The following is a 25204-nucleotide window of genomic DNA, read 5'->3' as shown; positions in this document are numbered from 1 at the left end:
ACTTGCTTAATTATCTTTGTCACGTGGTTTGAGGCATGATCTTGGTGTACTTGCTGTCTTGAATCCTTCCAGACTTTCTAGCCTTTGAAAACTATAAATCTGGATCACCCAAAAGTGGTTCTAATTTATTGTTAATTTTCTTTCTGTGATGAGCACTGTATAGATAACTTGGGAAAACCAGATTAAGAGCTTCCATATTTATTGAAATTGTGGAACTCTGCTATTCTAATAAATGCACAAATAAATAAAAAATAAATGAATAAATAAATAAAAATATATGAAGAAATAAATAAATAAAGGAAGTACATACACACAAAAATGTCAGTGAATCTGCAAATTGTGAACTTTTGCACCAGACGTGAGTTTGATCTTCAGTTTGAAAACTTCATCAAAATTGTGGAGGTGGAAAATTGTTATTTAATGCCATTCCTGACTTATTTGATGAATCCAAAGCCATCACCCACTTCCTGGTAAGTGCTACAATTTTTAACAGATAAATTCAACATTCCTGTCCATTTCAATAATAGAGTGTTGTCGTCATCGTCGTCGTCATGGTCACCATGGGTAGAAATGAACAGTTACATTCACTGGAAACTGTTACGAGCCAAGTATTGTAAATGTATACAGAAATTACATGTATCAAGAGTGAAGAAACATGTTATCTAATAAGTGAACAATTGGGAATGCAAAATAAGACACAAAGTTCATGACAATAAGCATTTGTCTCAAACTATACTGTCACTGTAAGACTTAAATCAAAGACCTCTACCTGACAAGATGAATGAAAGTATGATTTTTTATATGTTCAATTACCTCCATGAAAGTACTGTAAAAGTCCCTGGAATGTAGCAAAACACAGCTGAGATAATGGTCAGTAAAGAATAAAAGGCAGTCTCGGTAAATATAATATATAATTATATTATTTTTTATTAGTTAAAAAGTTTTAAGGGAATAGTTTTTCATGAAGTAGTCATTGAATAAATAAATGAATGAATGAACTTTGTGTGTGAAATGAGGACTCTTGAAGTTACGTAACTATAGCTCACATATTGCAACAATAAGAAAATAATAATCAGTTCTATTTCTTATCTACTTTATTTATTTTTTTTTAATTATTTTTTTTTTTTTCAAAAGTTACATTTAAACTTTCACACTGATATTCTTTTAGTAACTGTTTACATAACTTGTAGGCTGTAAGGATTTAATACATGCCCCTAACAGTGTTAGATTCTTTGTGCTAGCTTGGTTGGAGATGCTTTAGCAAAGAATACTTAAGACAAATAACACTTAAGAAGAAGAATAATGTATCAAAACTAGTCACACTCAAGAGTTTTCATCCCAATCAGCTGAATATTGCAGATGTCGAAAAGTGACAATTAAGAGATTATCACAGTGTTCAATGAGAGCCCCATGAACATGGCATCAGTATTGATCTTTAGATTTGAACTTCTGATTAATAAGTGTAACACTGTATGGTAAAATAATGTTGTATTATTCATAAAATGTGAAACTGTGCTCTCCATAAAGTAGTAGTGGGGTCTGGCGGATCTCCTTTCACGTTACGAATGGAAACAGGATGAGTACATATATTAGGGAGTACCAATTAAGCTAATGTTCATTTATGTGTGCTGCCTTTGTTCAACAATATGCTTGGCAGCATCACTGTACTTAATTAATTTTACTATTATATCAAACAGAGTCTGGTGGTACAGTGGTTTTCTGTGATTTCCTTCCCTATTCTTTTGTAATCATAGCTTGTGCTACATCTCTAATCATTGTGCTGTCAGTTGGATTTTAAACTCTAAACTTCCATCCTTTTAGTATCTCAAGACGAGGATTACTGCCAGTATAGTACTCGCTATATAACCTGATCAGGTCAGGTTTATTCCATTTGCGAAAATTATCATGTCATATGTGTGGGACACTGGCTCTCTGATAGCTCAATTATCCCCATATTTTATTTTACTTATTTACACGTCAAGTTCCATATGACCAAATTGAGGAGCAAATCTCCAAAGTCATGTAACAGGTCAGTACATGAAATTACAACATAAAAGTAATAACAGTTAAAAATAAAATGTTTATGAACCCAAAAATAGTCAAGCCACAAGTTTAAGTAAACACAATCAACAATACAACAAGAATCATCTTAATTTTTCAAGGAACTTCTCGACAGAACAGAAGGAGTGAACCACGAGGAAACTCTTCAGTTACAATTTGAAAACACATGGATTATTGCTAACATTTTTTAATTCTGGTGATAGCTTATTGAAAATGGATGCAGCAGTATACTGCACACCTTTCTGCACAAGAGTTAAGGGAGTCCGATCTGCTGAGTATTAACTGAGTGAAAGCAGCTAATATTGTTAACAAGAAATTACAGTGAGGAATATATGTATTGATAGGCCAATGTCAAAATACCCAGTCTCATGAACAGGGCTCACCAAGAGGTTCGTGAACTTACACCACTTATTGCCCAAACTGCCCGTTTCTGCCTGTTTCTTACATCAGAGTGAATATTCTCATGCCTCCTCCTTTCAGTGTCAAGAGCTTCACTTCTATCTATAATCAAATATACATTGTTGATGTCTTTGTGTCTTGGGAGGGCTAATGCTTCATGAGCAGGTAATCACTATATATGGATTTCTGAGTTCTGTGTCTTTGAGAGGCTCATCCATATATACTTTATGGTCCCAATACCTCTGCAAAAGTACACAAATGGTATCTTCACTGTGGCTGTGTGGTGGCAGCATCAATAATTTTTACTTGACTGGCTACTGTTGTTCTGCAGACCAAAATTAATTACAAAAGGCAGCCTGGAATTCACTGGAATAATGAAAACTACTCAGCTACTCTCATGCCCCACATATGTAACATGCCTTTGAAATTCTCACACACACATCTGTTTTTTGTTTTTTGGGATGCATATTGAGAAAGTATGTTTGATTTGGCTTAGGAAAGCCAATGGGATGCAATGCTTGAGTCAGTGTGAACTCATGAAAGTTACATGAACCGGTACTGGTATCAACAATAATTTGGTATTGCATTCAGGATACAGCTACATTTTAGTGCATTGTTCCTGTACACCAGCTACAATTTTAATGAGTGTCTGTTTATGCTGTTAACAATCACACTGTAGTATTGTGATCTCTGTGCTGTGTTCATTGATTTTATCTTCCACCCGATGGAGTGCAGTTTTATTATGCACACAATATTCGTCTTGCATAGCTGTCAATGCTCCAACTTCTGATTTGAACTTGGATTGTCCCATCATAGTTTTGTTACATAATTCATTCTTGTTCCTGTGAACGTACAGGCCAGTTCCTTTCTTTGCATTCTTTTTTATGTGATCCTCCACCCAGTTTAATTTGTGTTTAAGATCATCAGTCTGTTTTTTAATTTGCTTTTCCTCATTATTCATGGTCCTGACGGAATCAAATGATAGACTTAGTCCAACTGTTGGTGTCGCAGCCTCCATTTTGAGTTTAATACATGTTCTCTAATTTTGATACCATCACAATTGAAGCAGCTGTTATGTAACAAAATTTACAGATCTTTTTCAGAATTAAAATTCATGTTAGAATTGTCCTGCATACAGATATCTCCTGCACTTGTGGCAGTATCTTCACTGTTAGCATTCGTTGTTAAGGGTCACACATAGCCTATTGTTTCTAAAAGTCACACCTCTCTGTAGTTTGTTGTACACAAGTTATCCCTCCTTTCCAATGTTATTTTTAGCAAAACAAAATGCCACTATACTGGAAAACTGCACTCTCACTGTGTACTGTAATTCTACTGCATTACCTGTCTCCAAAGATTCCAATGAAGTCATCATCTGATGCACATTGTCAGTTCAGACAATCTTCATTGTTGCTCACTTCATTGATGATAATCATCTTCTTGTCAGTGATGAATTGTTTCATTATTTGTGCTTTCTGATAATCAGTTGGGAGGAGTTGATTAAACATAATGAATTGCTGTGTCACTATTAGTTTGTTATATTTTTGGGCAAAGGGTATTACTGAATTATAGTAACAAAATCGTGGCACGAAATTCAAATAAAACTTTAGTTTTTGTGAATACTTCAATCTTGGACAACGTTTACTACTTGCGATGTACAGTTCAATATTCTATTGACAAGTGACCGTAAAATTCAGTACACTACTTAGTTTTCTTCCAAATACTTTTCTGACCAAGTGTTTGCAACTAGATCACATCTGTAGACTCCAGTTTAACAACTGCTGCTCTGGTGCCCATCTCAAAAACAAAATGAGCAACCATAGAACACATTGTTGACCTCATTGATGCTTAATTGCATATTGTTGAACCTCAGAGTTTGTACTTCTACTGCTAGAAATACAGCAATGATGATCTCCGTCCCTGCCCTCTCTCTCTCTCTCTCTCTCTCTCTCTCTCTCTCTCTCTCTCTCTAATGCAATATAGGAATCAAATGTGTGAGTATTATAAACCTGTGAATTGAGTGGGTGAATGGATCTCAAAAGGATATGTTTTTCCATGTAGTACACTCTTGTAAAAAAAGAAAGAAAGAAACCCCCCCCCCCCCCCCACACACACACACACACACACACAATGTAAACTTATGCCCATCATGTTTACATGTGTTTGTCTCTTTACCTGGGAGATAAGCAAAACAAAACTGTTGATATAAACATGCCACATGATTATGCATCAGTTGCTAATAGCTATAGCATAAAAATTCCAAGACGTTAACCAACATAATAAAATATGTGAAGGTAATGATGTCATAATCCTGCTAGAATACTTGACTGAAGAACTAAAGGGAGAAATATCGTACTATTGGACAGGTCAGCTCAGATGTCATATCATTTCTAAAGCATTCAAATACTGACATGAACTGATTTACAAAAAGTACAAAATAGATGATTTAGCACACTATTAGCAGCACTCCATTACATGAACATTCACACTATTTATATTTGGAAACACACAAAAATGAAAGGCACCATAAATTTAAGAGAAGGGAATAACTGGAGCTCTAAGAAAGCAAGAATTAACAATTATCACAAGAAGATGAGACTCACGTTAGCACTTTAAGATTCAGAAGATTTACACACATTAGGTTGCGTCAGATGAAACTTGGATCTACCAATATGAGCCTGAATCAAAATGTCAGTCAATGAAATATTGACAAAGATATGCTCGAGTGGGGCAAGGGACTACTACTTTCTTTGGTTGGAAAGATGATGTCATCTGAGTTTTGGGATGATGGAGTTATTCATATTGTTTTTCTGGAACAAAACACAACCATTACTTTTTTGCAACAGGGCAACACTAGACAAAACATTCATGTATATAAGAAGGTGAAGTCTTTCCATGAGGGCTTAATAAAATGTCTTTACCATAAGCAAAAGTGTATTCAGTTATAAAAAAATAAGAGAGTGTGATTAATGAGGGAATTGCAAGAAAACATTGTGTTTTATTTATTAAAATATTCCCATCCAGTCACTCACTTATCATTTAACACTTTTAATTTAGGAATACTGGTTGAAACAGTTAGGGAGTCAGTCAAGATACACTAAACAACCTGGGGATGATATAACTATGTAGTCCTTTTAACACTGGTGTCGTTACCACTAATATACTGGATATACTGCTTCTTCATAATCTAATACTAAAATAATGATTCAGCTGTATTACAGTGGACTCACTGATGCTGGAGGAAATATTCATGTTGCTGGGTATTTCTGTATATAGTGTCTCTGCTGATGTCATAAGACAACTGTCACTATCTTGTATTTTTTACCATAGCCTCCTGTGATCAGAATGGGGGAGCTAATGGGAGGCTAGTCATAAATTCTCACACTGATGCGTGGTAACTTTCTGATCATTTGTAGCGCATTGAGAAATACTGACTAACTCCTAATTATCTAGTTTTCCTTCTGGTAATCACTAAATTAAAACTATATTTCTGCTTATACTGTTTTGTTAGATGGCTACACCAATGTCCGATGAGGACACTGCCCTGCAACTACTGGTGACCCATTGGCCTGGATCGCTGGCAACTAGCATGTAGTCATCCTGGCATGTAGTCATCCTGCCTATTTATTGGATGTCTTCAGTGTTCTGATTGTCTCAGTCTTATTTTATGTTGATACATAGACAAATGCATGAACTTCGTAAGCTGTTGGCCAGTACAGATGCTACACATACAAATACCTGTCTCCTGACCTACACTCCACATCCTGAGGAAGGTCACTGCATTAAGGCAACAACATCAGTTTCTTTAGCATTTTGTGTACTTTATACCACTATGAACCAAATGACAGTTTGGGGAGATGTAATGTTTAGGATAACTTGGGATAAGGTGATTCATTATAATTAAGAGAGAAAGACTGTCTTGCTGACCTAGCGATGCTTACTCATGGCTAATGTGTGAGTGATACTCTGATATGGACAGAAGTGGGTATTCAGAAATGCTTGACATTGCCTGTCCTTGGAAAAGGTTCTTTGATGGCTTGCATGTTTAAGTACAGTATCTTTCAAGCTCTTATTGTGTAGCAAATATCCCTGAAATTTATGTGGAAGATGTATTCCATCTAGATTAACATTTTACATGGCTATTTCTGAACTGCAGAATACTTTCCTTCAGGACTGACAAAATGCTCATCAAGCAACCATTAAAAATTTCATTGGATCCGTGGCAAGGAAGTGTGGAGCAATGTTGGTCATTCATAGTGAGCATGCTTCACATTTATGGCCCCTTCATCTATTTGTTTGCTATTAAATTTGTACAAAATGTCTCCTAAAGTCATATAGGCAAGATTTACTGAGGATGTGCATTTATGTACATATATACTGCACTATTTATGAAGGAATGTTTTGCTATAAATTAAGAGTGTATTTTCTGTGCTCATAAATGTTTTGACTTTCTTCTAAGAAAAGTCATAGGGTCAGTATTGCATCACGTGTTCCAACATTTCTACGGAATCCAAACTGATCCTCCCCGAGGTCAGCTTCTATCAGTTTTTCCATTCGTCTGTAAAGAATTCGCGTTAGTATTTTGCAGCTGTGACTTATTAAACTGATAGTTTGGTAATTTTCACATCTGTCAACACCTCTACGTTTCTAGCATTTGTAGACTTAGAGAAAGCTTTTGACAATGTTGATTGGCATACTCTCTTTCAAATTCTGAAGGTGGCAGGGGTAAAATACAGAGAGCGAAAGGCTATTTACAATTTGTACAGAAACCAGATGGCAGTTATAAGAGTCGAGGGGTATGAAAGGGAAGCAGTGGTTGGGAAGGGAGTGAGACAGGGTTGTAGCCTATCCCCGATGTTATTCAATCTGTATATTGAGCAAGCAATAAAGGAAACAAAAGAAAAGTTTTGAGCAGGTATTAAAATCCATGGAGAAGAAATAAAAACTTTGAGGTTTGCCGATGACATTGCAATTCTGTCAGAGACAGCAAAGGACTTGGAAGAGCAGTTGAACGGAATGGACAGTGTCTTGAAAGGAGGGTACAAGATGAACATCAACAAAAGCAAGACGAGGATAATGGAATGTAGTCGAATTAAGTCGGGTGATGCTGAGGGAATTAGATTAGGAAATGAGACACTTAAAGTAGTAAAGGAGTTTTGCTATTTGGGGAGCAAAATAACTGATGATGGTCGAAGTAGAGAGGATATAAAATGTAGACTGGCAATGGCAAGGAAAGCGTTTCTTAAGAAGAGAAATTTGTTAACATCGAGTATTGATTTAAATGTCAGGAAGTCGTTTCTGAAAGTATTTGTATGGAGTGTAGCCATGTATGGAAGTGAAACATGGACGATAAATAGCTTAGACAAGAAGAGAATAGAAGCTTTCAAAATGTAGTGCTACAGAAGAATGCTGAAGATTAGATGGGTTGATCACATAACTAATGAGGAGGTATTGAATAGAATTGGGGAGAAGAGGAGCTTGTGGCACAACTTGACTAGAAGAAGGGATCGGTTGGTAGGACATGTTCTGAGACATTGAGGGATCACCAATTTAGTATTGGAGGGCAGTGTGGAGGGTAAAAATCGTAGAGGGAGACCAAGAGATGAATACACTAAACAGATTCAGAAGGATGTAGGTTTGCAGTAGGTACTGGGAGATCAAGAAGCTTGCACAGGATAGAGTAGCATGGAGAGCTGCATCAAACCAGTCTCAGGACTGAAGACCAGAACAACAACAACAACAACTGTTTTGACTAGTAAAAGTAGAATATTGCTGCATTAAATTGCTTTGTTTCTTCCTGTAGTATTTTTACTATGGGTAATACACTACAGCTTGCTCATGATTGTATTTGTTAAAAAAAAAAATTGTGATGTCTAAATCACATTCTCTCATGTATTTAGACCAGCTTTTACCTACTGTATACCCACAATGACTGTTAATTATGAAAGCTGTTTAGGTTGTTCAACATTGCTAACAATAGTAATTTATTTTATAATACGTCACTGTTGGGTCAATCCATACCAAGTGGTCCAGCATGGCTGCTTGACCATCTCAGAAAAATTTTATATTTGCTGGGTGAATTCCCCAATGTTTAGTAGTCACAAAAATATTTAAAAAAAGATTGTTGTTTATTAGTTTGAAATGGCTGCCATGTTTGTTCCAGGCCACATGTGTTTTTTCAGGTTTGCAAGCATCTACATTTCTTACAATTATTCAGTAGTGGATTGTCGTAAGCCTTTCAGATAAAATGCATTTAGTTCAACACGCTGTGGGCTACAAATTAACATCAGTATCACTTAGTTGAATGTATTCTTTAATATGTTTTTAATAATTCAAAGTTATCAGCCACAAATTAAAAAAAAACTCAATTTTTGAACAGTAGTTACTTTTTATAGAGTATCAATGGTGAGCAGCTTACACTTAAAAAAAATACACTATTTTAAAAAATGGATTTTTTAATTTTTCTATTTTGTGGCCTGTAATATCTTTGTTGAGGAGCCAGATAAAAATGACAAAATTTCATAGTTAATAGACCTTTGTGATAGCAAAATTCAGTTTAAATTTCAACTTTGAAATTCAATTGGGAAGTTATGGACAAAAATTATAAATGAGTCAAAAATACATCTTTTAACACCTGCAATATCTGGTAGGCTAATCAAATAAAGTATACCAATTGCATAATGTAACACACCACATTACACTAGCTAATGATTATTTGTTGAAACAATGCAGTGGTAATTGTTTCAGCAGGCTAACAGTTGCATCTGCAAGTCTATACAAGTCTAATTGTTATCTTCCCCCTTACACCAACAGTTGTCTACTCACACTTATTTAGCTAGAAGTTCTTGAAGTGTACAGTTGAAAAATGGAGTCTCAGTGTTCTGTTGGTGTTGTTATTAACGAAACATATCATAAAAGTGTGTATGGAGTATATCCTAAAGACATTACCTTAATCGAAGATTACAGTGAAGAAGAAAAAGTGTTGTTTTACTTAAGAGTCGGCCCAGAGGTCAAATCAACATGCAAGTATCATGAAATAAAATTGTGAAATCCTGGGTGTATCACCTGCTAGTAAAATTAGAAAACTAAGTCAAAATAAAAGACCAAGTGCCTTGAACACAAAAATTGAGAATGTGGCAGCTACAGTCAAAAATAATTTGGAAGTTTCATTTCAAAATACAATTTGCACTAAGAGATGGAAGTTCTAAAACTTCACCAACTGAATATGATGATTTGATAGAAAAACTAAATGCAGTACTTCAAACAAAGAGGATAAAATTAAGATCAGTTTACTGCCGAATTCTTGGAGTCGAGCAAAAATTAGTGATGAATTTAATGTGTCAGAACGTCTTGTTAAGTTAACAATGCAATTAGTAAAAGAACAGGGAATTTTACCAGCATTACAAAAGAAAAGTGGATCTAATTTGGTAGATGAAAACACAATCAATAAAGTTACTAAGTATTATGACGATAACAGTAACAGTCGTTTGATGTCTGGCAAAAAAGACTGTGTTTCTGTGAAAGAAAATGGTTCTAAGATTCAAAGACAAAAAAGGTTAATATTGTTTAATTTTAATGAACTATTCCCTGAATTCAAAAAAGAAAATCCTGACATTAAAATTGGAACATAAAAGTTTTGCGATTTGAGACCAAGATGGTGTATTGTAGCAGGGGATCTGGCTCCCGAAATGTTTGTGTTTGTTCGTATCAGCAGAACGTAAAGTTGATGACAGATGGGGCCAATTTTAGAGTTGAGTATAAAGACATCTTGGAAGATATGGTATGCAATATTGACAGTTACAATTGTATTATCAAGGGAAAATGTGAAGATTTTCCAGACAAACAAGCCTTACTTGACATGTTTGAAGAATCCGAAGAAGACGTTTTGATGCCTGACAATATAAAATACAAACAATGGGTGACACAGGACAGAACTGATATGGTGACAGTCATAAAATCATGAGAAGGGTTTTATGAAGTGTTGGTGGCTAACCTTGAAAATCTGTAAATGCATCATTTTATTGCACAAGCTCAAAGTAAATTTTTGAAAGACAAAAAGCAAACCTTGGTGGCTGATGAATGTTTAGTTCTTGCTGACTTTTCGGAAAATTATTCCTTTGTTGCTCAAGATGAAGTACAAGGGCACCACTGGGTAAACAAGCAGTCCACAGTTCATCCATTTGTATTCTATTATAAAGATGAAGATAAACTAATTAGCAACAGCTTTTGTGTAATAAGTGACTACCTTGAACACAACACTAAAGCAGTGCACATTTTTCAACTAAAATTAACAAACTACATTAAACAGCAGCACTCTTCCATTAAAGAACTGATTTACTTTTCGGATTTGGCAGCAAGTCAATATAAAAACAAAAAAAATTTTTATTAACATCTCCTTTCATAAAGAAGATTTTCGGTTTGATGTAGAATGGCACTTTTTTGCTTCATGCCACGGGAAGAATGCTTGTGATGGTGTTGGGGGGTACAACAAAGCAAGCTATCACAAAAGCAAGTCTGCAGCAGACCGACGACAATCATATGATAACACCTCAAGAAATGTTTGAATTCTGTAAAAAAGATATCAAAGTCATTACCTATGTTTTTGTACAATGTGAGGAAATTCAATTCAAAGAAGTCTATGATAGTATCTTGAAGGAAAGGCACAACACTTGTCAGAAGATTAAAGGCACTCGATCTTTTCATTGTTTTCTACCCCATTCACACAACTTACTGAAGTGTAAGATCACATCAACTTTGCCTAATAGTGAACTTCCTCAGTGTGGAAAACTTGTCAACTGGTTCTTGAAAATAAACACATAGTGGGTTGTGTTTACGATGAACAATGGTGGATTGGCAAAGCTGATAATATTGACTGTCAAAACTAAGATGTACATGTTGTATTTTATCGCCCTACAGGACCAAGGACATCTTTTGAAAAATTGAGAACGATCAAGTTTGGATGTCACTTAAAACTGTACTAAGGAAGCTGTCTCCCATGGAATTTACAACTGTGACTGGGCGAACTTATAATCTAATACCCAAACTGAGTGAACTAATTTCTCAAATGTTCAATGAGCGATGTACTAAAAACAAATAATAAGAGAACAATATAATGTAATTAGTAGGCTTATTTTCAATAAAAAAGTAAGTAATCATTGATATGATTAAATCATATACTGTAACTGATAAATATTTTTTTCCATAAGCCTAATATTGCAGATGTTAAAAAACATATTTTTGAATCGTGTTTGTAATTTTTTTTTTCCCCATAACTTCCAATTGAATCTCAGAGTTGAAATTTATACTGAAGTTTGATATCATAAACGTCTAATAACTGTGAAATTTTCAGATTTTTATCTGGTCCCCCAACAAAGATATTGCAGGCCACAAAAAGCAAAAATAAAAAAAAAAAACATTTTTTAAAATAGTGTATTTTTTTAAGTGTAAGCTGCTCACCATTGATACTCTATAAAAAGTAACTATACTATACAGTGTAATAGCAGAAAAAATATTAAAGCTGAGAAATTAATCTTTCTTGGGAAAACTACTGTTCAAAAATAGTTTTTTAAATTTGTGGCTGATAATTTTGAACTATTAAAAATATATTGAAGAATACATTCAGCTAAGTGATAATGATGTTAATTTGCAGCCCAGTGTGTGTTGAACTAAATGCATTTTATCTGAAAGGCTAAGGACTATCCACTACTGAAGAAATGTAAAAAATGTAGATGCTTGCAAATATGAAAAAACGCATATGGCCTGGAACAAATGTGGCTACCATTTCAAGATAATAAACAGTAATTTTTTTAAAAAATATTTTTGTGACTACTAAACATTGGGGAATTCACCCAGCAAATACAAAATTTTTCTGAGATGGTCAAGCAACCAATTATTTTTCTCTTGGGCCACTTGGTATGGATTGACCCTGTTAAGAAGCTGTAAAGTTGCAGCATTTAATGATCAATATAGAATTAGGGGCTTTTGTTTTCTTATGTGGCTGATTTATTTGCACAAGTTGTGAGGGTGGTGGTGACTCAGTAACACAGTAGCAGCAGTGAAGGTAACCCCCCACCCCTCCCTCGCCCCCAACTACTCTCATAGCAGATTGTAATCTTATGCAAATCTTTTTTAGGCTGGTTTCCTACTTCTTGATGTCTTTTTACTTCTTGGAAAAACGCATTATGCAATGGGTCATTATGAAGAGGCGCTAGATTATTACAATCAAGCCGAATTGCAGTCGTTAACAGAAAAGCATTTACCTAGTCGGAGTCTAAGAATTGTCGCCGAATCATATGCTATTAAAGGTTAGCATTTTGACTTCCAGTAAGTAGACATGTAATTTATGGCGCCGTACTAACAGATCCCAGTTAATTACATTTTATGGTCTTTCTTATATAGTAATATGATCACAAACCAGCTATAATTTATGTACTATCAACTATGTAATGTATGTACCAATGTAATATGTTGCAGGGATGTGCTTGGAAAAAGTTCCACCTCTTTCGTCATCAAAGTACAAACAGGCTGAATGGGATGAGCAGCGAATACAGTGTTTTGAACTAGCTGGCGATTTAACACTAAGATACCTGCAGGAGCAAGACAAACAGCAGCAGCATTCATCTACCCCAGGTACCCTCATTTGATATTTACTATAAATTGTGGCGCCCCTCTCTCTCTCTCTCTCTCTCTCTCTCTCTCTCTCTCTCTCTCTCTCTCTCTCTAGCTATCTGCTTTATGATTCACAGGTGACCATTCCAGCAGGACACTCATGAGTGACAGTAGAGTAGATGATGCAACATTTTGTCTGGTAGCCCAATGAAACTAAATCATGAGAGCTGAGAACTAATAACTCTAAGGGATTTGTTATTTTGTGCTGTAACTTTGCCCTGACTATACTTTCCTTTCCTGTGAAGAATGTTCACTGACATAGCCTGGTTGCTGAAGAAATGAATTAAATCATGTTGTGTTGGCAGACATTCAATATCATATGACAGATTGAATATAAGTATTTATGAAATCATTTGAGATGATACCATGCTTATCACACTGTGCCAACAGTGGACATTTTGTGTATGGTTTGGAGAAAATCTGCCAGATTTACTGAACTTGTTTATGAATGAATGAAACATGCATTGTGCGCCAGGCCAGTCTGGCCAAAAACCTGGCTTAAACTGTCCATTTTACTTCAGGTGGAGTGGAAATTGTTTTGATTGTAATTGTATTATAATTTGATATAATTCGCTACAAGCAGATAAAACAGTGTAATAGGAACAAATTTAGGTTCTGCACATTTTTAATTACAGGGTTCTTGAGAAACAACTGCAGCAGTTGTCCAGAGACATGGTCATAAAGTGTAAATCTGTAATGGCTTGTCATGCAGATATATGTTGGAAACAAAAATACCATGTGTTGTTGCTACTCCTGACATCGCCATCAATGAAGAGACCAGCTTGATGCTTCTCTCCATGCTAGTCTCTTTATATCATCTAACTACTACAGCCTACATCCATTTGAACCTGATAACTGTATTGAAGTGTTGGTCTTTCTCTACTATCATCATCATCATCATCATCATCATCATCCTCCTCCTCCTCCTCTTTATAAATCTAAAATTGATAAGAATTTGGGTTTACCTTTCTTCAATCTTATCTCCTGAGTCTTTGGGTCTTAATTGCTTTAATGTTCCCACATTTATTAAGAACCCAAATGCTGCATATCAGGTGGAATAGTTTTGTTGTGATGTTCTCTTGAGGACCTCAGTAATTCTAAGATAATGTCATTTACACCAGGTGTACTTGTTTCACGTTAGGTCATTCAGTGTGTATTCCTATACTTATTGCAGAGTCGTATCACACATCTCATTTTCAGCCACTTAGTCTTGTCATTCCATAATATTATCATAAATATTCTTTCTGTCGTGCAGCTGGTGTATATATTCCTTCCAGCTTTCGACCATCCCTTCGTTGTCTAGTACTGTTTCCCTTCTGAACTCATGATGTACATACAGCTGCCTCTCTTTCCTCTGAAGGCTTTTCATATTTTTCTGTAAGTGGCATCTAGCTTACCTATAGTCAGGCATGATTTTACTGTGTTGTTTCTCCTCTAGCCTTTCCATCTTTGCCCTGTCCCAGTCAGTCTGTCTATAGGTTTCTGTATTCCATTTTCCATGTTTTATGTGGTTTATTTTTACATATACTCCAGTGATCAATCAAATCTGTCATCTTCCGTGTTATCCTAGAATTTTTGATGGACTTTGGTCATTGTGCTTAGGTTTACCCCTGCTGCCTTCACTACTTCCTCCCTGAAAGCAATACATTCTATTTTTATTATATTCTGATACCCCTTTCTACAATGTTCTTCTTGTACCTCTTGACAATCATAGTTGTTTATTATTACTGTAGTCCCGCCTCCTAAAATTCGTACCTTCTTAAATTTCTTCAGCTTTAATCTGTATTTTACAATTAATATATGAGGGTCAGAACCTGTTTCTGCTCCTGATACTGTTTTGCCAGTTAAAATATGGTTTCTAAACTTGCCTTACATAAATCGCTCTGAAACCACCTTCTGTCTCTGCTGTCTTTTGTTTGTAAAACGTCATTGTTCTAAAAAGAAGTAATGCGGGCTAATACCTTGTAGACATCACTGCAGGTTGTTGTGACATCTGTTTTAAACAAACTGCCAACCACCATCTGAAAACTTCCTGTGGCATAAAATCTTACTTTTAAAAAGTGATATGCACATTGGAGTCAGAGGCTGGTTTCGTTTGCTTGGTGCCAGCAGATAGTATCTCGTTTTGTGCTCTCAATGTTAGTTCTAAATGTTGTGTGATACTTTTGGCCAAACAAAACCTCAGCTTCGAGGATTTATCCGTAAATTCTGAGAATGAGTTCATTCTTTGTAATTTTCAGTAGACGCATCAGAATATTCAGATACCTGTAAAATAAACGAAAAAAACAACTCGCATCACATAAGCACATGGAATGCTGCCCACCACAGTGGTCCAGAATGCTCAGAAAATGGAAAGTACAGTACAGTTTCAGAGTGTAGTATTGTTACAATTATCTGTATGGTTAGTACAATAGAGAGAGTAGGATCAATTGGATAACCAAAAATCCCATGAACTGACTGGGATTCTAACTGAGATTTTCTGCACTGTATGCCTCAATATAACCTCTCAGCTACTGAGACAATATAACATATACCCCCTGAAACATACTTCTTCACATAGTTATGCGTCTTTATTTCTTTCATCAATGTGCGTGCAGTTGTCGTTTATGCACATGTTCAGTAGTTAAAAAAATTAACATGCAATGTATAGTTATTGCTGCTCAAGCTGAGAGAGAGAGTGGAGAGTACATTCATAACAGACATTCAACATTATCGGCTGCTGTCAAAACCAACATACTTAACTGTCCACAGCAAATATTTAGAACTTTCCTTTCTTGCTGTGCAGCTGAGTGTCTGTTTATAAAATGCCTTTAAACTAGTTACACAAATTGAGACACATCTCCAAGAACTTTTATGAGATCAATTATTATTTGCATTCATTTGTTGCATTACCTAACCTTACAGATAAAACAAATATATTTTAAGCCTCAGTAGTGTGGTTGTGGCGTAGTCACATTTTTGTGTGTTAATAACAACTTCTTTATTAATTTAATTTGTATTTGCTCATAATAAAAGCATTGTTTTGTTATGCAACTATATTGTAAACTGAGGCTTATAATTGAACACGACTTCAGTCTGTGAATTTTCGCCAGTCAAAGTTGCTCCTACTTCACAATGATACAATCTGGGATTATTGTTTCATTCTGTGTAAAAGTAAGATCAAATGCTTTATACAGTCAGCCTGAAGAGATCTAACATTGCATGGTCCAACTCGTAGAGTGTCATTTTCTTGGACTTAGTCAGCAGAATGGCCCCTACTTTGAGAATGTGTCATTTCTGTAGGATACAGATTATGGTTGCTTACTTCACTTTTTCTTACTCTGCTCGCCATAAGATCCCAGCAATCTCACCAGACAAGAGAGTAGATTGTTTCAGCATAAAAATGTTTGTTTCAAAGACCCTCCGTTCCCTGGCCACATAAGGGCCACATAGCAGATTAAAAAGAAATGGTGATGAATACTCCCCTTCAGTCACTACCTAGTTTTTATATGAACTGATAGCAAGTCCTTTTGGACCACAAAACTTTTTTTAATGTATTAAGAAAAAATTTGAGGAAGTAAACTCAGTTATCAAAATGTGAAATGGCTCCATCCCAATTAAAGTGACAATCCCTACTCCATCACAGGCATTGCCTTCCTGTGAGAAGCTCAGTTACACTCCCATTGCTGTGACTCATGACAAGAGCCTCAACATAATCCTGGGTATAATTTTCCATCAGGGCCTCACATTGTAAACAGATGAACTGGATGCAACCTTGGAAGAATGGGGTGCATGTGGACCACTGCTGAATGACACTTCGTGCAACCAACTTATAGTTTGTATTGACTGTAGAGGGCGGTATTCCCCTTGGTCTTTGAATTGTGCCATTTAAAGAAGGCAGGAAAGCTAAGAGTACAAAATGTTTGAGCATCTTTCTGATTTTTAAGCAAAGAAAAAATATGATTATCTACATCACTTTTAAATGATAACAAATTTCTCAAACATCGTAACTAACCCCATGTGAAGACACCCACATCTGCATCAATGTCCGGTTGGGGTGGCTGGCTGAATGCACGTATTAAATTTGGCATTGCCACAGTACCAACGTAGCAAAGCTTTCAAACCAATCAATCATCCATACTATTGACTCTGTAACTACAGAAAAAGATACCGCTCCTCTTGAGGAATCATACATTAGTCTGGCCTGTACACAGATACTCTTCCATTTTATGGTTGCATCCAGGGAAAACTACTTGTACTGTTGAGGCATACAAACTGTAGGACTGTGCAAAGGCTATGGTTCTTGGGAAATTATGGGTGTGCATGTATTCTATGTATACAAATTTTATTTAAACAATTTTCTTTGCTCTTTGCGAATGTCACTGTTTTTGAATGTCAATTTTGAAAGCAAAAAATCCTTGAAAGCTTTACATGGAATTACTATGCTAGTCTTCTCTTTTGTACAGGTTCATATTCACCTCAACCACCGAATCCAGCAAAACATATTGGCCCTATATTGGAAACAGCATTACAGAGAGCACCTATTCTTTACATGCAGACTGGAAAGCTTCAGTCAGCTGTTTCACGTTACAGGTTGTGTGTGTGTGAGACTAATGTTTTTGGAAATGAAAAACCTAAATAATATCCCACAGATTTTTATAAATTTCATTGTGTTTTGGACAAACAGGGTTATGCTAAGTGCCATAGAGACAGCCGCAACTCAGAGTCTGCGACTCACACTGACACGACGACTAGCAGAGGTGCTACTTCGTGGTGTTACTGGGAAAGTTTATGTTAACCCAGAAAGAGACAGCAACATTTGTAAGTAATTCTTAGTGTCTTGTATGTTGTTCCATATTGTGTTTGATGCTTACATAAAATTACTTAATTATGAACGTAAAATATAATACTTTTTCTCTGTAGTTCCAAAGAAGAATAAGGGAGTTGCAGAAAGTCCATGGAAACCTCGAAGGTACATAGGTCAGCATCTGTTCGTTCCCCGTACTGAAAATGAGGAAATAATATTGTTGTTATTAATCAGGTAAATAATGTCTTTATAATTTAATGTGTTAGATGAATTACCCACTTATTAGAGACAATTTGAATGTAATTTAATTTGTACACACTACTGAAGCTTTTAATTTGGTAGTATATTGCTAGTACTTGCATTAATTCTTGTGTTAATTCTTGATACTCCGTGCGCAGGTTTTTGGTCATTAATAAAAATCAGTATTTTTGTCATTGTAATATAACTTACGTACTTGTAGTTTTTCTGTTGTGTCGGTATTTCATCCCATGGTATTGAAAATGGGGCAGATGGCACATTTGTATGTTGCCATCTTTATAAGTGTTTGATTTTGCTTCCATTGTACTTTTTTGTAATCTTTCTAATGAATTATTCTTTGTCATTTCATCTAAAATTTGTTTGTGCGTATTCAGTAGTACATTTTTCAGTAGGATGATGGCAGTCTGTGTTCTTATGGCTCCTGACTACTTGCAATTACTTGCCAGTTTCCGTTTGATCTGTAAAATTCTCTTTTCACTGTTATGAATGAAAGAACTTGGTGTGGGCAACATTCCAGATTCAGCACTTTATTGAGACTCACAACATGTATCTCAGACATGCCCTATTAACTTAGGTGGTACAGTGGTTAGGTCCACTGCACTCGTGTTCAGGTATAGTGTTGTTCAAAGTGCCAGCTACGCATCTTGGTCTAGGTTTCACTTGGTTTCCTTAAGTAATTTGAGACTAATACTATGGTGTTTTTTGAAGAGGACATAGTTATCTCAGTTCCTCTCTTAGTGTGATTGAGGCCTGCATTCTGTCTTCTGGGGGACATTAAACCTCACTCTACCTTTTCTGCACTTCCTCTTACCTTCCCTTGTCTTCAGCATGATTTCGCCAGAGGAATGGCATATAGTTTGTTGCATTTGAACCTTTCCGTAGACAAGCATGTGTAATAAGAAGTCATTGAAATACCTTATGCATATGAGATTGGTGTTGGGCAATTTGTACTGTAGTTTGTAATATGTTAAATGATTAATGTGTTTTGCGTGGATATAACTCAAGAAATTATTTATGAAATAAGAAATAATTTCTCAAGTACCTTCATCCAACTTTGTCTAATACGAAGATTTTGGAAGGAGCTGTTCTGCGCACTGTTATTTCACACCTGAGAAATATGGCTGACCATGATGGAGTATGATGCATTAGCTCCACAAGGGTACTCAGGATAGAGAATTTAAAAATGGAAGTTGAATATAGTTAAAATTTGTGAATGGCTCTTAATGCCAGGTTCTTTGTAAATTTGACTGTATTTTGGAATCACTGCAGTAACATCACATACCCTCTCAACCTGGAAAGTTTCATTTCCCTCTCCCTGTCTGGGTGCTTCCCTTGTTTATTCAGGCGGCGTATATAATGAACCTTTCACTGATGGGAGAACTGATTCAGACTATAGACTCATCACAGAATACAGCCCTAGGCCCTGATCAGATTCATAATCAGATGCTTCATATCTGAATGTTACTCAAAGAGTCCATTTACTCAAGATCAACCATACTAGGCTAGAAGGTATATTCCCTACACAGTGGTGAGAGAGGACCATCGTCCCAATCCTTAAATTGAACAAAAACCCAACTTTCATTGACCACTACCGACCAATTAGCCCCACAGACGTACTCTGCAAACTGCTTGAAAGGATGGTAGCTAAATGGCTGTGCCGGTGTTTTGAATTCTGGGAGCCTATCAATGTGATTTCTGGAAGGAACAATCCACAATCATCTGTCTTGTTAGATTGAAATCAGCATTCGGACAGATTTTTTTAATAAATTCCAGCACTTCATCACAGTCTTTTTTTAATGTGTATGGCATATGGCACTGCTTGGTGTTATCACATTTTACTTATTTTCCATAACTGGGGCTTTCAAGGCTGCCAACTTGATTTTAATTTGTCAGTTTTTACTCCACTGATTATTTAGTGTTGGAGTTGGTACTTCTCTATGCTCTCCATGGGTCCAAGAGAACAGAGTCCGAGAGGGCTCTGTGTTGAGTGTTACATTCTTCCTGATTGCCATCTCTGGGCTAGTGACTTCTGTCAGGCTTGTTACATCCGTTGTACCACTGGTCACCACTTTGCTTTATATCAATGACTTTTGCATTTGGTAAAGCTCCCAATATGCAGCCTTGGCCAAATACTAGCTCCAAGAGGCCATCTGCAGGGTCTCTGCTCAGACCCTTTCCTATGTCATCCAGCTCTCCCCAGTAAAAATGAATCGTGCGTTTTTGTTGCCTTATCTTCATATATCCTGACTCAAAGGTCTACTGGGGCACCCAACTGTTAGATACTGTAACACAGTCCAGATGTTTTGGGACTCCTCTTTGATAAAAAGATGTGTGACTGCCCCATATTCCTCAACTGAAGATTAGCTGCAAGCAAAAACTTAAAGCTCTCTTGCACACATCTCTTGAGGTATGGTATCCACCCCCTCAGAGGTGTCGTCATGATCGGAAAGTGGTGTGGTCTTGCAATTAATACACTGTGCTAAGGCTTGGAAAAAGAAACCGTATCGGTTTATTTGGCTGATTTTATCAGGTGTGGGTGTGTGTGTGTGGGGGGGGGGGGGGGGGGCGATTACATGGTAAGGATTGCCAGGATGACGAGAGAAAATAACTCCAGTAGCCCCAAATCCATCTCAAAGGAGAAGGGAAAATTCAGAGATAAAGGAACTAAGCCATATAGTGTCTGCTCTAGGTGGTGGCTCGGAACAGAAGAGAGACTTTTTCCATCATGGTGCTGAGAGCCATCAGTCTCACCAGTCGGGTGATATGGTGATGTGATTTGATTGTCAAGGTGGCTTTGCTGGTAAAGATTCACTAGGTGCTTCACCTCACTGGAATTTATTCCAGGTGACAACTTCTCCATCTCAAATGGAGAACACATTATGTAGCTGTAAAGAGCCTCAAAGAGACGCAACCCTGTTGCTTCATTTATCTTGGTGTTGTACCATGAAATTACAAATGCCAGTAGCCTATCCCAATCTGAGTGTGTTTTATGAACGTGTTCAACCCTGCCATTACTCTTACTGTGAAATGGTGTAGTTCACCACATCTTTATTTTAAATAATCAACACACCTGTACCATATGATTGGACATAGTTATTTTAGCCTCAGGACTTCCAAATGGTAGCGATAAATGATTGATGAAACTGTCTCAGTGGCCCTGTCTTCGGCAGGTATCATAATAAAATATTGAGAGAAATGGTCAATGACAGATAAAACATACGTTATTTTGGACTGTTATATGGAAGGGTCCAACTAAATCCAGTGATGGGATCTGAAAAGGTCATGCTACCTTGGGCAAAGTTTGAAGAGGTACTTTTGGTCTTCATCATTGCATTCTCCTAGCACAAGGGATATAATTTTGAAAGTATACTTTGACATCTTTCTTTCGCTGTGGCCACCAATAATGACCTGTAACATGGGCTTCGTAGCAGTTTTCACATTATGACATGTCTGTATGCTGCTATGGTGACATTGTTGCAGTATGCATTTAGGGGTAGCCTTTGGCACTGCCATCCTGTTTTCCAAGAAGTGTTTTACTATATAAAACATTTTCTCTTGTAAACAAAATCATGAGGTAACCCATTTCTTGCACTTAGCAACAGATTCTTGTGATCATTTTGATTCTGATTTAACTTGCCAGGCTTGTGTTTTATTATGTGGACATATTCACTAAATTTTAAGGCCCATCTAACAAGTCTGTTCCTGGGATCTTTTAAACTCAAAAGCCATTATAAAGCAGATCTGTAATTACTGTGAACTATCCTCCATATAGGTAACACTGAAAGTAATGGGTGCCAAAAGCAAGTGCAAGAAGTTCCTTTTTTGTGGTGCTGTGGTTTTGTTCAGTTTGATTCAGCTGATGTGATGGGTAACCAGTTGGTTTTTCTTCACCATCTTGTATTTGACTCAAAATGCAGCTGACAGCTACATTGCTATTATCATATCACCAGATAAAAGATAGCATAAAATCCAGATAAGCCAAGACAGGTGAACTTGTATGAATTTCTTTCAATTTTAACATGGCACTCTCCCAATCCACTGTCCAAATAAAAGGAGTTCCCCTTCTTTAGTGATTTTGTGAGTGGTTTGTTGGTGGCTGCACAGTTTTCTATGTAACAATGATAGTAATTAATTAATCCAAGAAATGGCTACAATTCTTTAATGTTCCTCACCAATGGAAAATCATGCACTGTGTCCATTAACTGCAGATCTGGTCGCACACAATCTGCTCCAATTATATGGCAGAAATAGTGCTTGTGTGGCTGTGCAAAACTGCAAAATTTTCAAATTTTGGTTAGTGTTAGTAACACAAGTTAGCAAATTTCTGTATGTTCTCTCATCATCCAGGTATATTAGACATATGGTAAGTAGAAAAGAAGAAGAAGAATTGAATTGAATTGAATTTGATCCTGTAAGATTACATTGTGTACAGTAAAAGTACGTGTAATATAGGCGATGTCAAAAGTATTAACATTCATTATCACCTATTTTTCTACACTTTAAGCTTACAGTTTTACATCATTGATAATGAATAACGATATGTGCAAATTTAATGGCATAAGTATTCTGCAACACTGTAAAACTCTTTTTCGATGAGATAGTCTTTAAGTTTCTTTGGAAAGTCATTGTCAAGTACACTATCTTGCAGGTTTTTAGGCAGACTTCTTAGTAGTCTGGTACCAGAGTACTGGGGTCCTTTTTCTAGCATTGCCAGTCAGTGGGGTATGCTCCGTACTTCGTTCTTCCTTCTTGTATTGTGGGTGTGTACACTAGCATTTGTAATCCAGTCCTCACTACCTTTTGTGATGTCCATTATTGTTTTGTATATATACAATGATGAAAAAGTTAAGATACCTAACTTCTTGAAACAGTTTCTGCATGTTTCAGAGGTCTTTCTTCTTAAAATGGTCCTAATTGCTTTTTTTTGTAATGTGAACACTCATTTTGTCTCTTGTTTGAGTTTCCCCACACAGTCACTCCATACTGTAAGTATGGTTTGAAAAGTCCATGATACACTGTACACAGAAAGTTCTTGTCTGAATACTGGGATAGCTGCATCATTAAGAATATGACAGAGCTCAGTTTCTTACAGACATTATTAATATGTTTTTTCCATTTCAGTTCATTATCCACAAGAATACCTAAGAATCTAGCAGATTCTACTTCTTCCAGCCTTGTTCCATCAACCTCTAAATCCGTGTCTACAGCCTTCTCCCTGCATGCATAGTCTTTTTTAGATTTATAACCAGTTCATTTTCCAACGGCCATTGAGCTGTGACATCTGCAGATATGTATGCTCTTCTCTCAAGCTGGGGGACCAGCAAACCCATTGCAACATCAATTACAGACCTGTATGGAACCGACTGTGGGAACCCCGGAAATGGGGAAGTGAGGCTAGCTTGAGACATGGTGCTGTTTTGCAGTGTTGCATTTACTAATGCTTCGTTAAGGCACCTTTGCAGATCTTCATTCTCCACCATGATTTGCTCAGGCCTTGCTTCCACATCAGGTTCCATCTCCAGCTGTCGACACCTGATCCTGCCAGAGGTATAGTCTGGATTGGAAAGAGGTGTGGGCTTGTAATTAATATATAGTTTCTTTTTCTAAACTTGAGTACTGTCTCAATTTATTAGCTCATGAGCATTTCATGCCAAGGTTTGCCAGGACTAGAGAAGATAACTCCAGTGACCTCAGACCCATTTCAAAGGAGAATGGAAAATTCAAAAATGAAGGAACTAAGCCATTTAATGTCTGCTCAAGGTGACAGCTCGTAACAGAAGAGAGAGGGATTTTTCAGTCGTAGCAACAAGAGCTGTCAGTCTCACTAGGCAGATGATCTGGTGACATGTTTTGATTGACAAATTGGCCTGTTCTGGAGTGAACCAGTGGATTGTTGTTGCATCAGCTGAAAGGTGACAGACAAAAGAGGTGGACTCTTTGTAAAATTTAAATAATAAAAATTACTCATTTTGAGGGCCTGATAGCACCCTGTTCACCTTCCATATTTACTGGGCCCCCGTCTCATTCCAATTGGCCTCTGGGTGCCACATTTATCGCTCAGTGGTACCTCCAGCTTTGTGGTTATTGACTCAGTCCATAATTGTGGAGTAAGATGTAGCACTAGCACCTACTGAACTAGTCCTGTAGCCTATCTCCTTGCTGAAGGAGGATCTTCAGTTTCAGTGGTTCCAAATCTTCCTCACTTATGCAATCACCATCCAACTACTTTGAATCATCCAACTTATGAAATTCTTTTTGCATACACCCCCAATACAGGCCCTTGTTTTTATGGTGGATGTGATAGCCATTAACTCACCACAGAGGAACCCTGGGAGACCCCTTGTATGCTCTGATCCATGAGCTGGCCTGCCCCATATTTTTTCTCAGCTTTGGCATCAATATTGCTTTCAGTGCCTCGATTTTGCCACTCCTACTGATGTAATTCATTCAAATATCTGGCTGATGTCACTAACTCCATATGAGTTATCTCTGGACTGATAACATTGCTCTTTAGTCTCTTGTCCCTAAACAATCGACCAACCATACAATCGACCAACCATATTTAAGATGTGGAATGTCTTTATTTAAAGCTGGATGAGGACTATTTTTATTCATAAAAGAAGCTACCTTTACAGCTTATGACCAAGCTTCCTTCATTGTTAACACCAAATCTCAAACCACATGTAAACCAATGAAACTTCAAAAAGTAATTTTTGAGACAGTAATCTTTTGCATTAAACTTCATTGTCACAATAATTCTGATAACATAGGTTGATTCGTAATACCTTTCTGCTCAAGAATTTGAATTTGAGTTCTGTAAATCATTGGTGGTTTCCTGTATCTTTGCATACTCCAAGTGGATGTCTGAAAGTCATTGTATTATGTTTTACTAACATTTCCTGTCTTTTCTCTGGTGTCCTTAGATTTCAACTTTCTCCTGAGCATGGTGTTTAGTTGTGCCATCTTGATCAACTTCATTTCAGTATTACACCTTTCACTAAAACCCAATAACTCTACCTTGTATAAGAGAAT

At 36.6% G+C, this 25204-nt stretch overlaps 1 protein-coding gene across 1 annotated transcript in view; it reads left to right on the top strand.

Moving 5' to 3' along the window:
* The window catches only part of LOC124722862 (tetratricopeptide repeat protein 7B-like), a 223549-nt gene that overhangs the window by 60701 nt on the left and 137644 nt on the right, over positions 1-25204 (top strand). The window contains exons 3-7 of the mRNA XM_047247992.1: positions 12593-12764; positions 12934-13089; positions 17574-17700; positions 17795-17928; positions 18031-18148. Of these exons, the coding sequence (XP_047103948.1) occupies positions 12593-12764; positions 12934-13089; positions 17574-17700; positions 17795-17928; positions 18031-18148 (707 nt within the window). The remainder of the gene's footprint in view (positions 1-12592; positions 12765-12933; positions 13090-17573; positions 17701-17794; positions 17929-18030; positions 18149-25204) is intronic.

This window comes from Schistocerca piceifrons, chromosome X (assembly GCF_021461385.2).
Source record: "Schistocerca piceifrons isolate TAMUIC-IGC-003096 chromosome X, iqSchPice1.1, whole genome shotgun sequence".
Lineage (NCBI taxonomy): Eukaryota > Metazoa > Arthropoda > Insecta > Orthoptera > Acrididae > Schistocerca > Schistocerca piceifrons.
Note: the sequence above shows the minus strand (reverse complement) of the source record. Positions and strands in the feature narration are given on the sequence as shown.